Source organism: Girardinichthys multiradiatus, chromosome 23 (genome assembly GCF_021462225.1).
Source record: "Girardinichthys multiradiatus isolate DD_20200921_A chromosome 23, DD_fGirMul_XY1, whole genome shotgun sequence".
NCBI classification, from domain to species: Eukaryota; Metazoa; Chordata; class Actinopteri; order Cyprinodontiformes; family Goodeidae; genus Girardinichthys; species Girardinichthys multiradiatus.
This window is the reverse complement of record NC_061815.1, coordinates 13,526,138-13,545,421: the sequence shown is the minus strand read 5'-3', so window position 1 is coordinate 13,545,421 and position 19,284 is coordinate 13,526,138. Positions and strand designations below refer to the sequence as shown.

The 19,284-nt window shown below is 39.7% G+C and overlaps 1 protein-coding gene and 1 long non-coding RNA gene across 4 annotated transcripts in view; one reads left to right on the top strand and one right to left on the bottom strand.

Annotated features, from left to right (window-relative positions):
• The window catches only part of gpc3 (glypican 3), a 198,136-nt gene that overhangs the window by 89,570 nt on the left and 89,282 nt on the right, over window positions 1–19,284 (top strand). Inside the window, exon 1 of one of the 3 annotated variants that reach the window (XM_047353255.1) lies at window positions 12,420–12,613. The exons of the other annotated variants lie outside the window; for them this stretch is intronic. Coding sequence (XP_047209211.1) covers window positions 12,508–12,613 — 106 coding nt within the window. The 5' untranslated portion in view covers window positions 12,420–12,507. Of the gene's footprint in view, window positions 1–12,419; window positions 12,614–19,284 lie in introns of those variants that run through there. 3 annotated transcript variants of the gene reach the window in all.
• LOC124860204 lies at window positions 7,504–12,093 on the bottom strand. The gene is made up of 3 exons (XR_007036296.1): window positions 11,982–12,093; window positions 10,096–10,227; window positions 7,504–8,046 (listed from the first exon to the last, which is right to left on the bottom strand). It is a non-coding gene; the product is annotated as an uncharacterized LOC124860204 (long non-coding RNA).

The following is a 19,284-nucleotide window of genomic DNA, read 5'->3' as shown; positions in this document are numbered from 1 at the left end:
TTTTTTGTTAGAGTAAATTCATTGTCTGCGCTGTTACTCAGAATAATCACTCAGCTTTAATAGTCTGCAGACAGAGCAGAGGACTTAGCCTTGAAATTAAATTGCATTCACCTTGGTAAAGAGAGTTTTCTAGACAATCTGGAGGTAAAAGGAAGATGTGTTGGAGTGGGATGTATAAACAAGTGTGGTCTCCATCAAAGCCACATGTTAATTGTGCCAATCCATTACACTCTTTGACATACTTAATGTTTCAGAGGATGAGGGATTATGGCAGCGTCAAAGCACCGTTCGCAGCAGCCTGGCTGGTTTGCTGTGGTCTGTGACGTCTAACCAGAGGCTACGGCTCCATGCATCATTAGTCCTGGCCGAGCTAGCTAGAATACCAATAAAGTGTTGCTGTAGCCTAAAAGATTACAGAGAGAACATGGACAAAATGGCTTCACTTTGGTGTTAGAGCTGCTTTAAGTGAGCAGTGTCCATGGTCTTTCTGTGTGCAGGTATCATTAGGCAAGGATCGGCACTACTACAGCAAAAAGGAAGCTAAAAACGAAATATGTAAACCCTTGTGGAAGAAAGCATGAAAAGCAAAGCAGAGAAAAATTGGATTCTGCTGCAAACATGTTAAACAAATAGAAAAGGTTTGAGTACACACTAGCAAGTGCACAGTTTCCTGTCAGACCAGATCTTTGTGCTGAGCGGAAATTGTGTTCAGATGGTTCATGTTGGGCTTTCATCTGTTGCTCTTAGCAGAGCTGCCAGAAAATCAGCTGATGAAAGTCAAACTTCTGTCACTGAGAGCCGAGACTCATTCTTAAAATAAAATATCTTAACTAATATGTCACTAACATCTGGTAAATTTTCAGAGAAAATAAAAATGGGCAACCAGATTGCCAAATTCTAGAATCTCATAGTTAACTCAGTTCTTCAACATTTATGAACAAAATATTTAAATTATATAAAAATAATTAATTTACTAAGCATCTTCACTTTGTGAATGACAGCATTTTAGAGAAAGAGTACAAAACTGCCGCTGATGGACTTTATACTGTACAGGTCCTTCTCAAAATAGAGCACAGTGAACTTAATAGCCCCTTTTCCACCAAATCCCCCAGGATTTGTTTTACCCGGGTAATAGAAATCGCAGGGAATCCTGCACTTTCTTTTTCCGTTGCCACTGACCATTTACAGGTCCTTCTCAAAATATTAGCATATTGTGATAAAGTTCATTATTTTCCATAATTTAATGATGAAAATTTAACATTCATATATTTTAGATTCATTGCACACTAACTGAAATATTTCAGGTCTTTTATTGTCTTAATACGGATGATTTTGGCATACAGCTCATGAAAACCCAAAATTCCTATCTCACAAAATTAGCATATTTCATCCGACCAATAAAAGAAAAGTGTTTTTAATACAAAAAACGTCAACCTTCAAATAATCATGTACAGTTATGCACTCAATACTTGGTCGGGAATCCTTTTGCAGAAATGACTGCTTCAATGCGGCGTGGCATGGAGGCAATCAGCCTGTGGCACTGCTGAGGTCTTATGGAGGCCCAGGATGCTTCGATAGCGGCCTTTAACTCATCCAGAGTGTTGGGTCTTGAGTCTCTCAACGTTCTCTTCACAATATCCCACAGATTCTCTATGGGGTTCAGGTCAGGAGAGTTGGCAGGCCAATTGAGCACAGTGATACCATGGTCAGTAAACCATTTACCAGTGGTTTTGGCACTGTGAGCAGGTGCCAGGTCGTGCTGAAAAATGAAATCTTCATCTCCATAAAGCTTTTCAGCAGATGGAAGCATGAAGTGCTCCAAAATCTCCTGATAGCTAGCTGCATTGACCCTGCCCTTGATAAAACACAGTGGACCAACACCAGCAGCTGACACGGCACCCCAGACCATCACTGACTGTGGGTACTTGACACTGGACTTCTGACATTTTGGCATTTCCTTCTCCCCAGTCTTCCTCCAGACTCTGGCACCTTGATTTCCGAATGACATGCAGAATTTGCTTTCATCCGAAAAAAGTACTTTGGACCACTGAGCAACAGTCCAGTGCTGCTTCTCTGTAGCCCAGGTCAGGCGCTCCTGCCGCTGTTTCTGGTTCAAAAGTGGCTTGACCTGGGGAATGCGGCACCTGTAGCCCATTTCCTGCACACGCCTGTGCACGGTGGCTCTGGATGTTTCTACTCCAGACTCAGTCCACTGCTTCCGCAGGTCCCCCAAGGTCTGGAATCGGCCCTTCTCCACAATCTTCCTCAGGGTCCGGTCACCTCTTCTCGTTGTGCAGCGTTTTCTGCCACACTTTTTCCTTCCCACAGACTTCCCACTGAGGTACCTTGGTACAGCACTCTGGGAACAGCCTATTCGTTCAGAAATTTCTTTCTGTGTCTTACCCTCTTGCTTGAGGGTGTCAATAGTGGCCTTCTGGACAGCAGTCAGGTCGGCAGTCTTACCCATGATTGGGGTTTTGAGTGATGAACCAGGCTGGGAGTTTTAAAGGCCTCAGGAATCTTTTGCAGGTGTTTAGAGTTAACTCGTTGATTCAGATGATTAGGTTCATAGCTCGTTTAGAGACCCTTTTAACAATATGCTAATTTTGTGAGATAGGAATTTTGGGTTTTCATGAGCTGTATGCCAAAATCATCCGTATTAAGACAATAAAAGACCTGAAATATTTCAGTTAGTGTGCAATGAATCTAAAATATATGAATGTTACATTTTCATCATGACATTATGGAAAATAATGAACTTTATCACAATATGCTAATATTTTGAGAAGGACCTGTAGAACAGATTAGTGCCGCAAACATAGAACAATAATAATAACTACTAATATTTAATATGCTGTTTTATTTGAGTGGCAGTAGGATTAATTTGTTTTCTGTTTTAAAGAAAAGCATAAATCATAGATGAAATAAACCTTGAAAACAACTGAATACATGGCACAGGACATTACATGTTGCTAGTTCACTGGCAGTTTACCCATTTATCTTACCACCAGTCCCAAGTTAGGCCAAAAGGCCTTCAAATTGTGTTTCAATAAATAGTCGACTATTTAATAGTTACAAGTTATTGGGGCTATAAAATGTCTTATATCTCCTCACGTTAAATGTTTTTCTCTACCACCCATGAAATCTTGATGTTTTAGGCTACGTTCTTGCTGTAGATGTGGTGTTTGTCTGAGGACAGCTCGTTTTCTGATGTTTGTTCACTTTTCTGTTTTTTGTTCTAACATCCTGTTTATCAAAACATTTCTGTCCTTTTTATGTATCTGAATTTAAAAGGATGATAACAAAGCTCTTCAGCATGACAATTTTCAGGAGATGCAATGCTGTGTAAAATTACAGCAGGTGAATGTTCTTTAAAATTGCTTTAAATAGGTTTCTGATATCTGTTTGAAGCCAAATGTGTTTTTCACATATGAGCGAGCAACATGGGGATCATTGCTCTGCTCTGCTGTTTTGGTGACTGAATGGGGTGCCAGTCTGTTTCTGAGTTTTAAAACCCAGAGCTATTTTTACTTTCTTCATCAATTTAAATGTGATGGTTCATTATCATTTGGCAACCACTGTCCTGCCATGCTTAAGGAAATAATTGCCAACAGATAAAAAGGGCTTTTTGGCCAGATAGAGATTTGTCTAAAACATTTATTCTCAGATCATAATTCCTCCTTCTCCACTATTTCTGCCTTTTATTTTTCTCTCTTTTATCATGAACTGATAAACTCACTATCTCCCACCATCGGATCTGCTCGTAGGAGACACCAGGAGAGCCTGGTAAACTGGCTCTTTGAGGATAGTGTCATATCAATATTTTACTGAGATGTTGTAAAGCAGTAAATGAAACTGATTTCTTTCATAGAACAGCGTTTTACAAGCAACTGCAGGATGAGTCAGATTTGTGATCCCTTTGTAACATTATCTCATGTGGGTGTGAGATGTGGCATAAGTGCATGTAGATTTAATGAATTCCCACAGTGTTTTGTCACCTGGTGGAGTCAGTTCAGTTTAATTCAATTTGTTTATATAGTACCGATTTACAACAACTGTTGTCTCAAAGTACTAATAAACAGGTCAAATTTATAGACAGAAATATATAGTCATTGTTTTTATATTGTAAATTGTTCAGATAGGTTTTACCAGAGATGTTCCCAAGTCATTTTTCCAAGTTTAAGTCAAGTCTCTAAGATAAGGTAGATAGATTTTATTAACTGTTTGCACAGAAAATCGTCTTGCAACACTATTATTGACAATATTAAAAGGAAATAAGACATATTGACAGAAGCAGGACAGATTATAAATGAAATAAAGACATTCATAAATAGATAAAAACAATATAAAATATGATATAAAATGATTGATGGAATTTCAGTCTCCAAGAGTGTTACTTGTCATTGAGTTGAGTAGAAAGATGAAATAGCGAATGAATGAATGCCATTATTTGTTTTTCCTGCAGTGGGGAACCTTAAATCCCCTCCAATGCATCTAAACCGTCTACCATTACATTTATGCCAGGTAGTCTGATTTTGAACTATTCTGATTTTACAAGAAAGAGTAAAAAAATGCTGCAAGTTTCTTAATAGAAGTAGTAGGTAGTTCTAAATCAACAAGAAATGAAAGAGTAAAACAATATTTATGCATCAAAGCATATATTCCAAATCTTTATTTGATCTTATTAAACTCAAAAAAGTGGAACAAAGACATATACTGGGAGTCCTTAGTATTCATGGATTTTATGAACAGGACAAAAACACGATCTTTGAACTGCTGATCACCAATTAGAGCCGGGCCAAATTTGAAAATTCGCTGATTCCCATCTCTGGCCAGTTGATTATTGTTTCTCTGACAGTTTTAATTTCATACGTTTTTCATTATTTGTCACTTCAACTGAAACTCTGTGGTGCCAAAGTTAACTAGATAGGCACAACATTACACCCATCGTCTAAACACTAAAGAAATCTCACACAGGCAAAGATGGCTGACACAATTACAGTGAGTCGGTTTGCCATGTCAGGCTCTAATGTTTTCCACCTTTAACATAAAAATGTTAGAGTAAGAACATGCAAGGAGATTGTGGTGCTTCCAATGACTGCAGACAATTTTTCATCTTGTCAGCTTTTTTTTGGCTTTCACAGTTTGCTGCAGCAGCCAAACAAAGCCTGGCACTCAGCATTTGAGTCCTCTGTGTGGGATGTTTGAATCAGCCTGAATAATACTCACATAATTTGTTGTATTAACCAACTGTTAGGTCACTGTTACATTCCCAGCATACACATCTGTACCGTTTAGTATCTATTTTAATTACTTCCAGAGCTGTAGGCACTAAACACTGATGTAACATTACTGAATTTCATTAAGCCTGTTCATTTTCTTGTTTGTGAGCACTGAAAGCCTTTGTTCCAGTGACACGCTCAGCTCTGCACCACCCCCTTAATGGAAAGTTGTTAATGAACACCTTTACTTGCAGTTCAGGTCTTTATACAGTGTTCACTGTATCTGCCCCCTTACAGGTTTAATCTGTTTTTACTTTTTTGTCACACTTCAGATCATCAAACAAATTTTAATATCAGACAAAGGCAGCCACTGATCCCAATCTGTGCCACTGAGCATCTGTTTCAAAGTTTGGTTAAAGCGTTCTGTTAGCCCATCGGTTTGAGGGTGGTAAGGGGATGTTCTCAGGCTCCGGATGCCCAGCAACTGATAGACTTGCTTCAATAAAGTAGACATAAAATGTGTTCCTTGATCAGTTAGTATTTCTCATGGAAACCCAACCCTTGCAAATAACTGCACCAAGCAAGATGCAATAGGTCTAGCCTTTATAGATTTTAAAGGGAACACCTCAGGATATTTTGTTGCATAATTTGTTACAACAAGCATGTAGCGATTCCCTGTTTTACTACTCTCCACAGGTCCTACAATGTCCATTCCAAGACGCTCGAAAGGAGTACCGATGACAGGGAGAGGTTGGAGTTTAGCTCTGGGGGGAATTTTAGCAGAGGTTATCTGACACTCTGGGCAACTTCTGCAAAACTGAGCCACATCTTTGCCCAGGCCAGACCAGCAAAATTGGCGTTTAATGCGAGCTAGGGTTTTGTGCTTACCTAGGTGGCCAGCCCAGGGGATTGAATGCCCCAAGGTGAGAATGGGTTTTCTCACTGGTTGGGGAACCACTAGCTGCAACATAGATCCCTGCTGACGATAAAGGATGTCATTTTGCAAAATGTACTCCTCATCATTATGGTCTGGCTCCACTCTGGGTTCCTTTAACTTTGCCTTCTGTAAAAAAGGTGTCAAAGACTGATCAGATTGTTGAAGTTCAGCAATATCCTTTGGAACATCAAAGCCACCTGATGGCATTGCTGGCTCAGTATCCATTGGTACTTCCACAGATGAAAACTGGAACTTCTTCTACCTTTTTTGTCTGCGGGTCTTTCGTGGCTTCACTTCAGTAGTTTCCAGTTCCTCATTGAAAAAGGGCAGGGCACTCAGAATTTCAGAGCGGGGGTCGGTTCACTTGGCCTGGGCTCTGGTAACAGCCACATGACTTTCCTGAATATGATCAGATTCTGACAAATCAAAAAGCACAGGAAGATCACGCTCGAGCACAGCAGCATAGGGCAAATCGCTAACAACACCCACATGCAGGAGGTACATCTGGTCCCTGACTTTAATGTAAATGTCAGCTGTTGGATATCTTTTCTTATCTCCGTGGACACAGCAGATTGAAATTGTGTCGTCTGTGCGAACACTATTAGGTGGGACAAAATCTGAATGAACAAGCGACCGAGAACTCCCAGAATCAAGGAGCGTGTTAAGGGTAACCCCATTCACTTTGATCTGACTCATTTGGATAGTCTTCTCATCCTGCAACTCAGGGTCAATCTTAGACGGAGGGGCAATGCACATCTGGACCATTTTAGCAGAATTTCTAGGGCACATATGTTTCGTATGGCCTTCTAATCCACAGAGATAGCAGACAATCTTTTACTGGTGGCCTTTGAAGGCCTAGTGGTAGACTGACCTTGCAGCTGATGAGTCTTACTAGCACTTGCTGACTCCAGATGATGCTGCTGAGGAATCCTCCGGACATCCCGGGATGTTTTCCATGCATTATGGCTCCAGGCTTGTCCCTTCTTTCTGGCAGCGACAAAGACATCCGCTAGCTCAGCTGCTTTCATTGCTGAACCAGGATTGTGCTCCCTGATCCAAACCTGCAGCTCAGGGGACAACATTCTCAGGAACTGTTCCAAAATTATAGTTTCACCAATGTCATGAATGGTTTTACCCCTTGGCTGCATCCATTTTCCATAAAGTTCCTTCAGCCTTGCATATAACTCACGAGGGCTTTCATCTGGTTTGACCTCCAGGGACCTGAATTTTTGTCTGTATGACTCAGAGTTAATGCCATACTTCAAAAAAATGGCAGATTTGACTTTATCATAATCTAATGCATCATCAACATCCATATGTACGTAGGCACCTCTAGCCCTACCCGTAAGCAATGGTATCAAACCCAATCAGATTTTTGCCACCGATAAGCACTAGCCATACGTTCAAATGTGACCAAAAAATTTTCAACATCATCGTCTTCACTTAACTTTTCTAATCTACAATCTACTTGTGGAGGGAACTGAATAGCTGATAAAATGGTTGGATTAGAACCACCTGACATTACCTCAGCCTGGGCCTGCTGAGCAGATTGTAGAAGGCTGATTGTCAGAGTCTAATGGATCAGAAATAGTTGCTGGAGAATCTGATATTGATAGTTGTATTTCAGACTGCAAAAGGTTAAACTGATGTTGAAGAACTTTAAATCGCTGTTCTTGATGCACATTTACCTCACTCTGTTTTGCATCTCGGGTGTCCTGTTGCCCCATATGAGCATGTAGCATAGCCACCAGATCAGACCGAGTAGGCTCCTTCTCCTCTCCCTCGACAGTCTCAGTAACCCCAGAGGCTCCATTTTCCTCTTCTTCTGCACCGAGGGGCTGAACAGATCCTTTTTTCTTGTCGCTTTTGCCACCACAATGCATCCTCCTTTGATGGGGGGCGGGGTTGAAAATTGCCAAAGGGGGGAAAGAAAGAAAAAAAAAAAAACAATTGTGTCCAGTACGGTGTTGATCCCACTCCTGACACCAATTGTCAGGAACCAAGCAGTACAGAGTAGAGGACACGGGTGTTGAATAAAAAAAAAGTGGGTTTTATTTACCCAAAGAACATGACAAAGTGGTTAACAAAATGGGCAATTATTCAGGCATGCCAATAAAAGAGGTCAACTCAAGATACTAGACTCAAAATCATCACTGACAAGACTCAGACAGATACAAACCAAAACCGACCTCCTGAACTAACACATAAGGGCCCTTAAATACAGGTTTAGCTAAACCACACACACACACACACACACAATAGGGGAAGACAAAATGGCTGCCACATAACAGGAAATAAATCCAAAACACCCCCTAAGGTTCCCCCCACTTGGCATGAAGCGTTTGGTTCAATCCAATGAGGCCATCAGCAGTACTTCAGGAATCTCAGCCCTTAACCACACCTTTTGCCCATCAGGAAGGGGAAGCCAAACACCAAACAGCCAGGTAAACTCAAACAAAGAAAAGAGTATTAATACAACATAGAACTGAATTGACCTTGCAGTGTTAATATGCGTGCACTTCATATAAACATTGTAAGGTGATAGAGGAATAAACAAAGAAACTATATAATTAAGGAATATTTAAAGTAATGACTACAAAGTAAATTAAAGGAAAACCAGATTATAGTAGGGTGTGGCTCTTACCCTGTGTGGCCCTGATGGGAATTTGCGCTTGTTAAGTAATTCTCAGCTGGTCACTACTGGGCAGGTTCACCCTTCCCTGCATGTTTTCTCCATTTGTGGATAATCAGTTTCTTACTGGAGTCCCAAACCATTGGAGATGACTTTGTAACCCATTCTAGACCGATATATGTTCTTTTTAAAAGGTTGTTATTAAGTGATTTCTTGATTCCACAGCTCAGAACGTAAGGCCTGGGTGGCTAGTTAAAATAAACTCAGCTACAAAAATGTGGTTAATCCCAGATAGGTCACGATTTAACAAAGGAAACATATTTTCCACATAGGGCCAGGTAGGTTTGGATAACTATTTTCTCTTAAATAAATGAGGTGAATTTTCAAAAATGGCTTGTGTGATGAAAAAAAGCAAAAGCAGAAGAAATCTGTTAGAGGGAAAAAATGTGTCCACTTCACTGTGTCTTTTTTAAAGTTTGCTTCAACACGTTTCACAGTTAAATGTAGAAAACACATTTTTGTTACAAAGTGTTTGAAGATACATGATTTCAGCAGTTGAAAAGAGCAGTAACGACTTCTGACTAAAAACAGCAATAAGGAGGCTGATGGGCTGTCAGCTACATGTGCTGCTATATTTTTAAAAAACAAGTTGCAAAGAAAAATCCTGTCATGAGCTTCGTCTAGACACGACTACATGTGTTATAAACTTGTTTGTGTGAATAGGAACAAGCTACAAAAAAGATTTTTATGAATCCTAAATGCTGTTTTGGCTTTCACCTTCTTTAGTTTTTATCTGGATGTCAGTGTGATCAGTGATTTCCTCCTTAAACTGTCGTGAGCTGTCATCTTCTTAAGTCTGACTTGGAGAGATTTTCCATTTGTTGTTCAGGTGAACTTACTCTGATAACTTTCCAAGTTTTTCCCCTAGACTGATCTGCTGACTGCTGGCTGTCACTGGAACCCTTTCTTTTTTCTGGCCTCTGGCATTTTTTAGGCTCAGCCAGCTGTTTCGTCCTCATCTGGCTGACCTCACTGCCCTTCTAACCATGCATTTCAGCCTTTATAATTCACTTCTCTGTGACAGCTGTACACTACAAGATCTACCATTCTAAAACCCGCTAAGGCTATTCTCTGATTTCAACAAAAAGCATAGCTTGCACTTTTCTTCTCCACTGTTTTTTTTAACCGCTGTGAGTAAGAATGCATTGTATTACCATGTTCTATATCAAAGTCTGTTGGTCCCAGAGGCCCCCTGTCAGCTGAGCTGCAGAAAAAGGTTTCCTAGAGTTGAATTCTTTTTTTACCTTGTTAAATCACACTGAGTTGTTGATTTGGGTCGCATTTGAAACTGCAATGGGAAGATCCAGCAAACACTTTGGAGCTTCGTAATGAGACTGTCACTGATGTCCTTCAACCTTCAGACGCCCCAAATCCATCTGAGGAAGAGAATAACTCATCCTGAAGCATTTTGATCCTCTATACAGCAGCTTGTCACATCTCATATACGCTTGCTTGCAAAAAGTATTCCTACCCCAGAAATGTTTCACCTATTTACACATTACAACCACAGACTTCAAAGTAATTATTGACCTGGACAAAGTGGTACATAATTGTAGGATTTTTGTTTTGTAAGTAACAACAAGTATCAAGTGTGGCTTGAATATGTATTCAGCTTCCTTTACTCTTGTACCTCTAAATGTAATCCAATCTGGCTGTTCTCTGCAGCCGCCGGAGGTTTCCTCCAAGGTTAAAATGGTATGTCGTCAAAACCAGACATTGCAAATTGGAAAGGACAAACTGTCCTCATAGTGGGACATGGTACTGGTAGCATTATGCTGTGGGAATGCTTTTTTTCCAACAGGAACAGGGACATTTGTCAGAGTTCACTAAGCTAAAACAGAGCAATCCTGAAACAAAACCTGGTAGTTAGTGCTGAAGATTACAAACTGCAGGACAATGACCCTAAACCTTCAGACAGAGCCACAAAAAAAGGTTTTAGATCAAAGCATATTCACCTGTTAGAATGGCCTGGAAAATGTACATAACATTATTCAATTTAGAACCTCTGGCAAAACTTGAAAACTCATATTCACATATGCTTTTCTTTCAATCTGACTGAGCTTTAGCTGTTTTGCAAAAAATGTGCAAAACTTTCAGCATGTAGATGTTCAAAGCTGGTAGAGAAAGCCCCAAACGAGGAGTTATACAAAGTATTTTAACTCCAAGCACCATAATACAAGTTCATGCCTAACTTTTTTATTTGGTAAAATTTAAAAACCATGCTTCAGTTTCCTTCGTCTCCAGAGGTCATTACTTTGTGTTGGTCTATCACATAAATCTCAGTAAAGCACATTTAGGTTTTGAGTTTGTTATGGGACTAAATGAAGAGGTTCAGGGATTTGAATACTTTTGCAAAGCATCATTATATAGAAATTATATGTCTTAGCTTTCAATCAGTCATTAGGCAGCACAGCACTGGCTTTCCTTATATGTTACTAAATTCATCTTGTTAAAAACTTCTCAGTTCCTTTTTTTCCCCTCTTGCACACACTCACTTCAAGATAACTCAACAACATGAGTGCATTGTGCAGATTTACTTTTGAAGGTGACATTAACTAAGAGCGGCAGCCACAGAACAGAGCAGGGGTCGGCTGCAGGGACAACAAACTCTTCCATGATTACTGCAACATTACTTTTTAATCCACTGAAAGGGATTTGCCTGCAGTGTTTTACAGTGAATGCAGCAGCCTCCCTGCTTCTATCCATCCGTCTTCATCTATTGCGCTTCGTGTTTTGTCTTCTGTCACACACTGTGCACCCATCTGCTTACAGAACTTCAATAACACCCTCTCTGTCCTCCAGCAGCTTCTCTTTAGTTTGCATCACTTCGGTCCATTGCACGTCTTGTCTCAATAGCCAAACTTTAACAAAGGGAAAGAATTCTCTTAAATTGTTACCATTTTGTGCAGTTCATCAAACGCTGGTTCAAGTATGGTGATTCCCCTATAATATTTGTTTCTATCTGAAAGCGAGCTGCGCAGAATTAAGCCGATGCATGGGCGGGATGCGAGAGTATGAAAGCTGGATTCAGGCTTAATGAGTGGGTGTGTGTTCATTTTAAAGCAGAGCGTTTACACAAAGATGCATATTGGATTAATAGAGCTTGAAAGCTTAATTTGGAGTACTCAACTGTTAGTCGTGACCTCTGTCATCTTCTGGATGGGCTGCAGGCTTTTTTTCTCTTCTTTTTGCTAGATTCTCTAATCACAGCTCCAGAAAGCAACGAGAGCTGTGGTCATGTTTGTGTGTCCGCCTCTATGCTGGAAATAAATCCATTATTAGAATAGCCTTTCACTCAAGTATCACTTTTCTCAGCTGTAGGATTCCTTGGGGTGCGAGGATGTGTATTATGTCTGCGAGGCAAGTGTTTGATTGGGGTGTCAGGTCTCTCTCAGCTGTGGCTGAATTTTGGCGAGAGGTGTGTGATGTGTCTCGCAGCTCTGGCGCTGCTTGACTCCGTTTGCCTTTGAATGCAGCTTCAAAGCCTGCCTCGCTGAATGTTTCCCTCCACACAATCTGGCACCATTTTCTAACCCCCTCCACCTCCTCCCCATTCCTTCTAGCTCTCTGCTGTATATTTTTCCACTATACCTTTCCCTCTGTCCGTCGCATCTTGCTGTGTCCTCTGTTCTGCTGGGGCGTTGTGTCCTCAGACAATGCCTGCTTGCCGGCATGTGACCCAGCACGACTCAACTTTGACCTCTGAGGGGATTGCGGCGTCAGAGATCGATAGCATGAATAGCGACTGGCAGAAACATGGCGGTAATCTCACTGCCTTTTTGTTCTGTTTAATCTTTCCTTCTTCCTGGTTGTCTGTTATGATATGTTGACAAGGTTTGGTTGATACTTTGCTTAGTTTCATATTTACTTGTAACTGTCCAAAAACAGGGTTATTAGGTTAATTAGTCTCTAAATTGCCTTTAGGTGTGAATGTGTGTGTGCATGGTTGTTTGTCTTGTGTGTCTCTGTGTTGCCTTGCGATGAACTGGTGACCTGTCCAGGGTGTACCTCGCTTCTCACCTATAGAGCACTGGAGACAGGACCGCGACCCTGTACAGAAAAAGCGGATATAGAAAATGGATGGATGAATTATGTTCCTATATCTAAATATTAAAAATATTATTTAGCTTAATTGTACCATTTTGTCAACCTTTAAAGGTCACCTGACACTTGAACCTTTGCACTTTTCCATATTTTTTTCCTATTTCAGCCACAAACTTGAATATACTTTGTGGGATTTTATGTGACTGACTAACATTACATTGGGCATAACGGTTTTCACAAATACAGTAAAATCTCGCCAAAAATATAGAAATGTTTGGTTGTAATAATGACCAGTGTGGAAAAGTTTAAGGACTGTAAATTATTGTGCAGGGCACTATACATTTAAGTGTCTGATAGAAAGTGACAAAGATCTGACTCTTATTTAAAGACTCTTTGGTGAGGTTTAGGCAATATAATTAACTCACTTAGAGAAGAAAAGATGAGAGTTCAGCTGTCTTTTTATGAGCCAGACATAGAAAATACTTCCTGTGTTACAGCATGTAGGCATTTGATTCTAACGACAGAATAAGGCCCTTTACAAAAAACCTTTAAAACAACAGCTCTAACTTTGCGAGCAGCACACCTATACAGAACAAATTAATGTACAGTATCTTACATTTTATGAGACATACAGAGAAAATATAGTTGTTGTAGCTGTTACAGGCTTGTGCATGAAGTACCTTTAAATGTGAGATGTTATTTTAAATTCAAGTTCTTATAAGCTCATTTTAAGGAATCTGTGGAGGATATTTAAATAGTATTTGTGTCCTCAAATCTTTATTTTCTGGGACATGTTAGATTAATATTATTTTGAGACATCAGTGCCAATATTAAGATGCCTACAGTCAGAAAACATATCAGCATTATCCAGCCCAGAAGTTATTGTAGCCTTGAAAGTTGGACATGGTCTGATTTTAAGGAGGACAAAATACTTTTTTGTATTTTTTTTTACCACCTGCTGTTTTCAGAAAGTCAAATTAAAGAGTTAAATGAGAGAAACATCTGTTTTGTAATAGCCTTAAAAAGTGTTTTGAAGCTCAATGCTTTTTTAAAGATGCTGGTGAGTATTCACTGGTTTTCAAACACCAGTTCTATTAACTAATGCTATTTGTGAAGAGGAGTGATCCCGTGATGGATTTCTGGGGAACACCCTTGTAAGAATTATGATTATTGATTAATTAATATCTATCAAGAATTACAATTTAAAATCATAATATGAATTTTTTTTATTTTTTAACCAAAAATCATTACTTACGAATAGAAATCAGAGATGTCCTCTGGTGTTGTGAGTATGGGCTCAAAGCTCTTTAATAATTACAATTAGCTATTCATCATTAATTATTGATAAATTATTAACCAGAACCACAAAATGTCACTGTTTATTCAATCACTTCACCGAAGGTGGGGGAACTTTGACCTTGTTTTGACAGATAAATCAATCTTGCACGAAATAAACACAAACGCTTCTCTTAATTATATATATAGATTTAATGAAGCCAGATAATTATACTTATCTGGTCCAAAAACCTTCACTTAACTAACAAGCACTATTCTACACCACGAAGCCCAGTTGCTTTGAATGAAAAACGTTTGGCTAATTTGAGATCAGCCGGACAAAAACATGAACACGCACGTTTCAGCAGCCCTTGCACAGCAAATCAAAACACAGCTCAGCATAAAACACGTCAATCAGTATTACATGCAACACGTTCATAGCTTAAATTAACTACTGGTGATTCTAAATCCCCTTAACTATGCCTCATCCTGGCCAGACTTCTAAATGTACCTATCCGGTTTAATATGAAAAGAACGAAATTAATTTGACGTTGATTTCTTCTCTCCACCGGTTGAGGATGGGTCAGGTCTGAAGAAAAACGAGGGAGGGGGGGATCCCGCGTCTGTGATCAACTCAAGAAAAAAAACGGTAAACTTCTCATCCGTCCAATTGGGGAAAATATGAAGAACCGTTTAGTCGACTGAATCAACAAGGAGGAAACTCTTCTCCTTGGAAATAAAACCTCTGTGGGTTTTTCACCTGCACCGGGTGTTGGTGTGGTCTTCGATCGGTATATGAATCTTCTGACCTTCTTGTATCAGACAGATTTCCAACTTTCGAGCTCTTCCGGGAATGGCCTTGTGGAGCAGATGTTCGCCTGCGAGCTTTTGTCTCTCCAGATATGCACCCCCGTTGCGTCGTCCCATGAGACCCGCTGGAAATGGCAACCAAACTTTTTTTCCCTGCGGGTTTATGAACCCGGTGACGTCAGAGCTGCGATGTCCGTTGAGCTGCGCATGTCAAAATGCGCAACCAAAATGGATGACTCCAACACCCTTTAACACGCCAACGATAAGCTTTAAACTGTTGTTTGTTAGAAAATGTTTCAGACATACATGCTCTTGAAAAATATTATCATATAATTTTGGCTCAGTATTTAACATTTTAATTAGGATGTATAAAATATTGAAACACTATTTATGTTGCAGATCCTTTTTTGATGTAGTAAAAAATATAGTATTGCGCCAGTATTTATTTTAAAAATACTGCAGCCTCTGAGAGAAAATTATCCTGAAATCTGGTTCTTTTCTCTACTTGAAAGTGTGACTGAATTTGGTGCTGGGATTATGAATCTGAGAATATTATTTAATATTTAATATTTTATCAAATAATATTTCGGTCTGTTAAGGGTTGTCCTGTGAATACCAGCCCAGTAAGGTGATGGTATTAGGACAAAATAGAAAGGTGTGAGACGAGCTCTGACATTATTGAACAGCATAATCTCTGCACATAGATGGAATGAATTGACACAATTTCTTAAAATACCACAATTTAACAAAAATAAGTCAACAAGTCAAACATATTTCAATCAACAAACTCTTTACTATGCTAAAACAATCCAACTAACTACCAAGCAGAATTAAAGATTAACAAAGACTAATGAGTTATGTACAATAGAAACAAGTTGATTAAAGATGGTTGAAAATCATGACCAAAAGAGTGATGCAACATTACCATGCAATGTTTATGTTTGAGAACCAAGGATTATCTTGAAGAATCTGGAAATGAAGTTAAGTTAGTCTTGGAACCAATTTAGGCAATAATTGGCATACTTTTAGACAACCATTCACAATGCAAGATAAGATAAAATATTATTTTAATAAAATAATGTTTTAAATAATGATCTGTTGAATAAAACTAACCTTCTGGATGACTAATTCTCAAAGATGTCTAATTAGCTGCCTTTATTTATTGAAATAATATTTGAAGAAATCTTATCAAGGGAATATTTTGGAAAAGCCAAATCTTTCTGGAGAAATGGGGCTTAATGGAGTTTACTTAGTTATCAGATTTAACAAAATGATGTTAGGGACACATTATTTACTGGATTGAAAACTAAACCTTTCTGGGTAAATATTATTTAGCAGCAATCACATGTCCTTAGCTGTTAGCAGTTAAGCTAACAAAGAAGCTGCTAGCTTAGCACCAGATTCAAACACACACCTTTAAAAATACCGTTAATAAAAGGGTTAAAATGCATAAGAGCGGACGGCGCGTTATAATCAATCTTCTGTTTAAAATCACCCTTTAATAAAGTTTGTCTTAACTTTAAAAACACACAAAGAACACAACATGAGCACGTATGCTGCAGATAGTCTGCTAGCACCAAGATAGCTGAGTTCAACACAAACAAAACCAAACTTCATAAAATGAAAAACATTTAGATCATTTCAACCTAAATCACTTCTATGTTTTTCTGCCCAAACACTTAACCTCATGAACTGTGGTGAGGAACGTTGTCCAAGCGACGAGGACGTTTGAAGAGAGCTCTGTGAACAAAGGGTTAGCTTCCAGCTAGCCTCCTTAGCTGTGGGAGTGGCGGCTGTTCTGTCGGCCGGTCTGTGAACAAACAGTTAGCTTCTAGCTAACCTCCATAGCTGTGGATGAAAGACGGCCCGTTCTGTCCGCTAACCGCACTGCACGTTACCACGGTGATGGGGTCTCTGCTGTCTTCCTTCCAGACTGGGAGACCGCTCCGCTCGGCTTCATAGAGACCGCTTCTCTGTAGGGAACTTCTCTGGGACAGTTTGCTTCTGCAGACCTCAGAGAGAGAAAGTCAAGCCAGGCATATACCTTAATTCCCGTTTTTATGAATGAATACTGGGTACACAAACAGTTATTCACTCATACTTAACTTGTGCATATGATCGCGTGATCTTATGACACTCTGGGATCCAGCTGAAGAGTTTATGTCTGTTTGACAGCAAAGAGACGTCAGCGCGCTTGTCTCCCCTATCTGGTCCCTTTCGAAGGCCGTGTGGAAGAGGGCGGATGTAGCAACAGCTGTGCTTTTATTTGGGTATTGGCGTCACAGGAATTCCACAGTTATCCCATTTCCTGGCTGTGCCGGAAGAAGGTTAATTCACTTTATTTTGAAAAGTTCCAGAAGAGTTCGTACCGGAGTTTAATGTTGAAATCCATGGCTGGGTCCCAACATTGGTCTCTGCTTCTCATCTTTAGCCATGCAGTCTTTCTCGTGCTTTCTCTCACAGTTATAAACCCTCATCCTCATCCATGTTTTCCCATGTCAGAATCTGCACCATGTCTTTGTCTGTCAATATCTCCCTGCATCTGGTTTCTTCTGTTTCTCTACTGGCTCCTCTTTACTGAAATGCAATGATGAGTTAAATACTGAACGCATAAAACAGTGATGAAGAAACCTTTCTCATTCTCAATTTATTAATCCATGTCTGAGTTCTTTAAGAGGAGCCGGGTCAGGATGTTTGTGCATGATTCAAATCAGCAAAAATGAGACTGAAAGAAGAAGTTTCAACAGTTTGATGCTTGTTTGAGAAAAAAAAGATGAATACACACTGAGAAGACTAGATGAATAAAGCTCTTTAGGTTTGCAAGTGGAGAGAAGAGACAAGAGAATCGGGTCAAGACTACTCCCAAGCCTTACAGTACCCTGTTGGGTTCTTCATGCACCTAGAGTTATATTTCATTATCACTCTTTGGAAATGTTTTTATTTCAGGATGGACATGTAGTAGTTTGCTATTTTAATGTGGGAATACATGTGGGGGTGTCCTAATTTATTCCTTACCAGACATTGCATTTTTGAATCATTTTCTTCAGTTTATTTATATTACTTCAAGATGAAATTTATATTAAATATGTACATGTCCATACTTGTTAGAAGAAAAGGGATATGGGGACCCTGCAATAATGTCTTAAGGTGCCCTAATTTAAGTAAGTATATCATTGCATTCATCAGTGTTAGAAGTAAATTTAGATTCAGTTCCTTGACCTTTGCTCTCCATGACTACATGCTGTCTGACAACACATCATGAGGAAGAGATTTAGATTTCCCAAACAGACTGTGGCACATAGGATGAGTTGGACTGAACGAACACAAAGGTGAAGAAGAGGTGAGCAAGAATTTAGCTGCCTTTCTTTTTCTAATATCAAATTTTTCGTTTGTTAAAAAAAGAAACATTAGACCATTCTGGCTTAGTCAATTGCCATTAGAGTGATCAGATTTTTTATTTTTTTAATCCAAGTAGAAGAGAAACAAAAATAAGTTTGCTCCACTACCTAAAAATGGTGGAGCAGTTCCTCGCCTGCTCCATTGTTGATGAGACAGTGGTTATCTTATCTGTGTTCATGGTTCTCAGCAACAAGAAAAGCCCTGAAACTTACATCGTTTTGTGAATACTATTATATTTATTTTGTCTTGCTCTGAGAATTTTTATTTTCAGTTGAATGAATGAAAAGGGAAATCTGTCAGTGTGGATTTGCGTGTACGAGTCCTTCCACCTGACTCACCTTTACCTCCCAGTATGGTTTGCCAAATGTTCGCCTACGCTGTCACCACCTGGCTGCTGCTGTGCGCTGTGATTGCAGTGTGTGTGTGTGTGTGTGTCAGATAGCATGCTCTCTAACAGATGGAGTAACCTAATCCATGCCTCATTTCTACCCCGCTGTCCATTGGCCCTCACGGTCCACTGGTGATGCTTTCTAGGCCTTACGAGCATCCTGTCTGCTTTGTTCCTGGAATCGGACGATCCCGCCCTGCCCTTCTCTGCTCTGCCTCCAGGCACCAGCTCACAGATACGCACTGATCCCACCAGAGATGGGACATTAGGTTGAGTGAGTCTTAGGTTTCTTGGTTGTTCTGGTTAAATCTGTGTCCCTTACAACAACATATTGTTAACAGTCCTTTCGGATTTTAGGTTTAACCAGTTCATTTATTCCTAAATGAATACAACACCAGCTCGGACCTATCTGAGTCAGTCTGTGGTGTCATTCTCAGCTGACTGTGCAGATACAATGCCTTGCTAAACTATTCATACACCTTAAAGCTTTTCTCCTTTTGTCATATTGCAACCACAC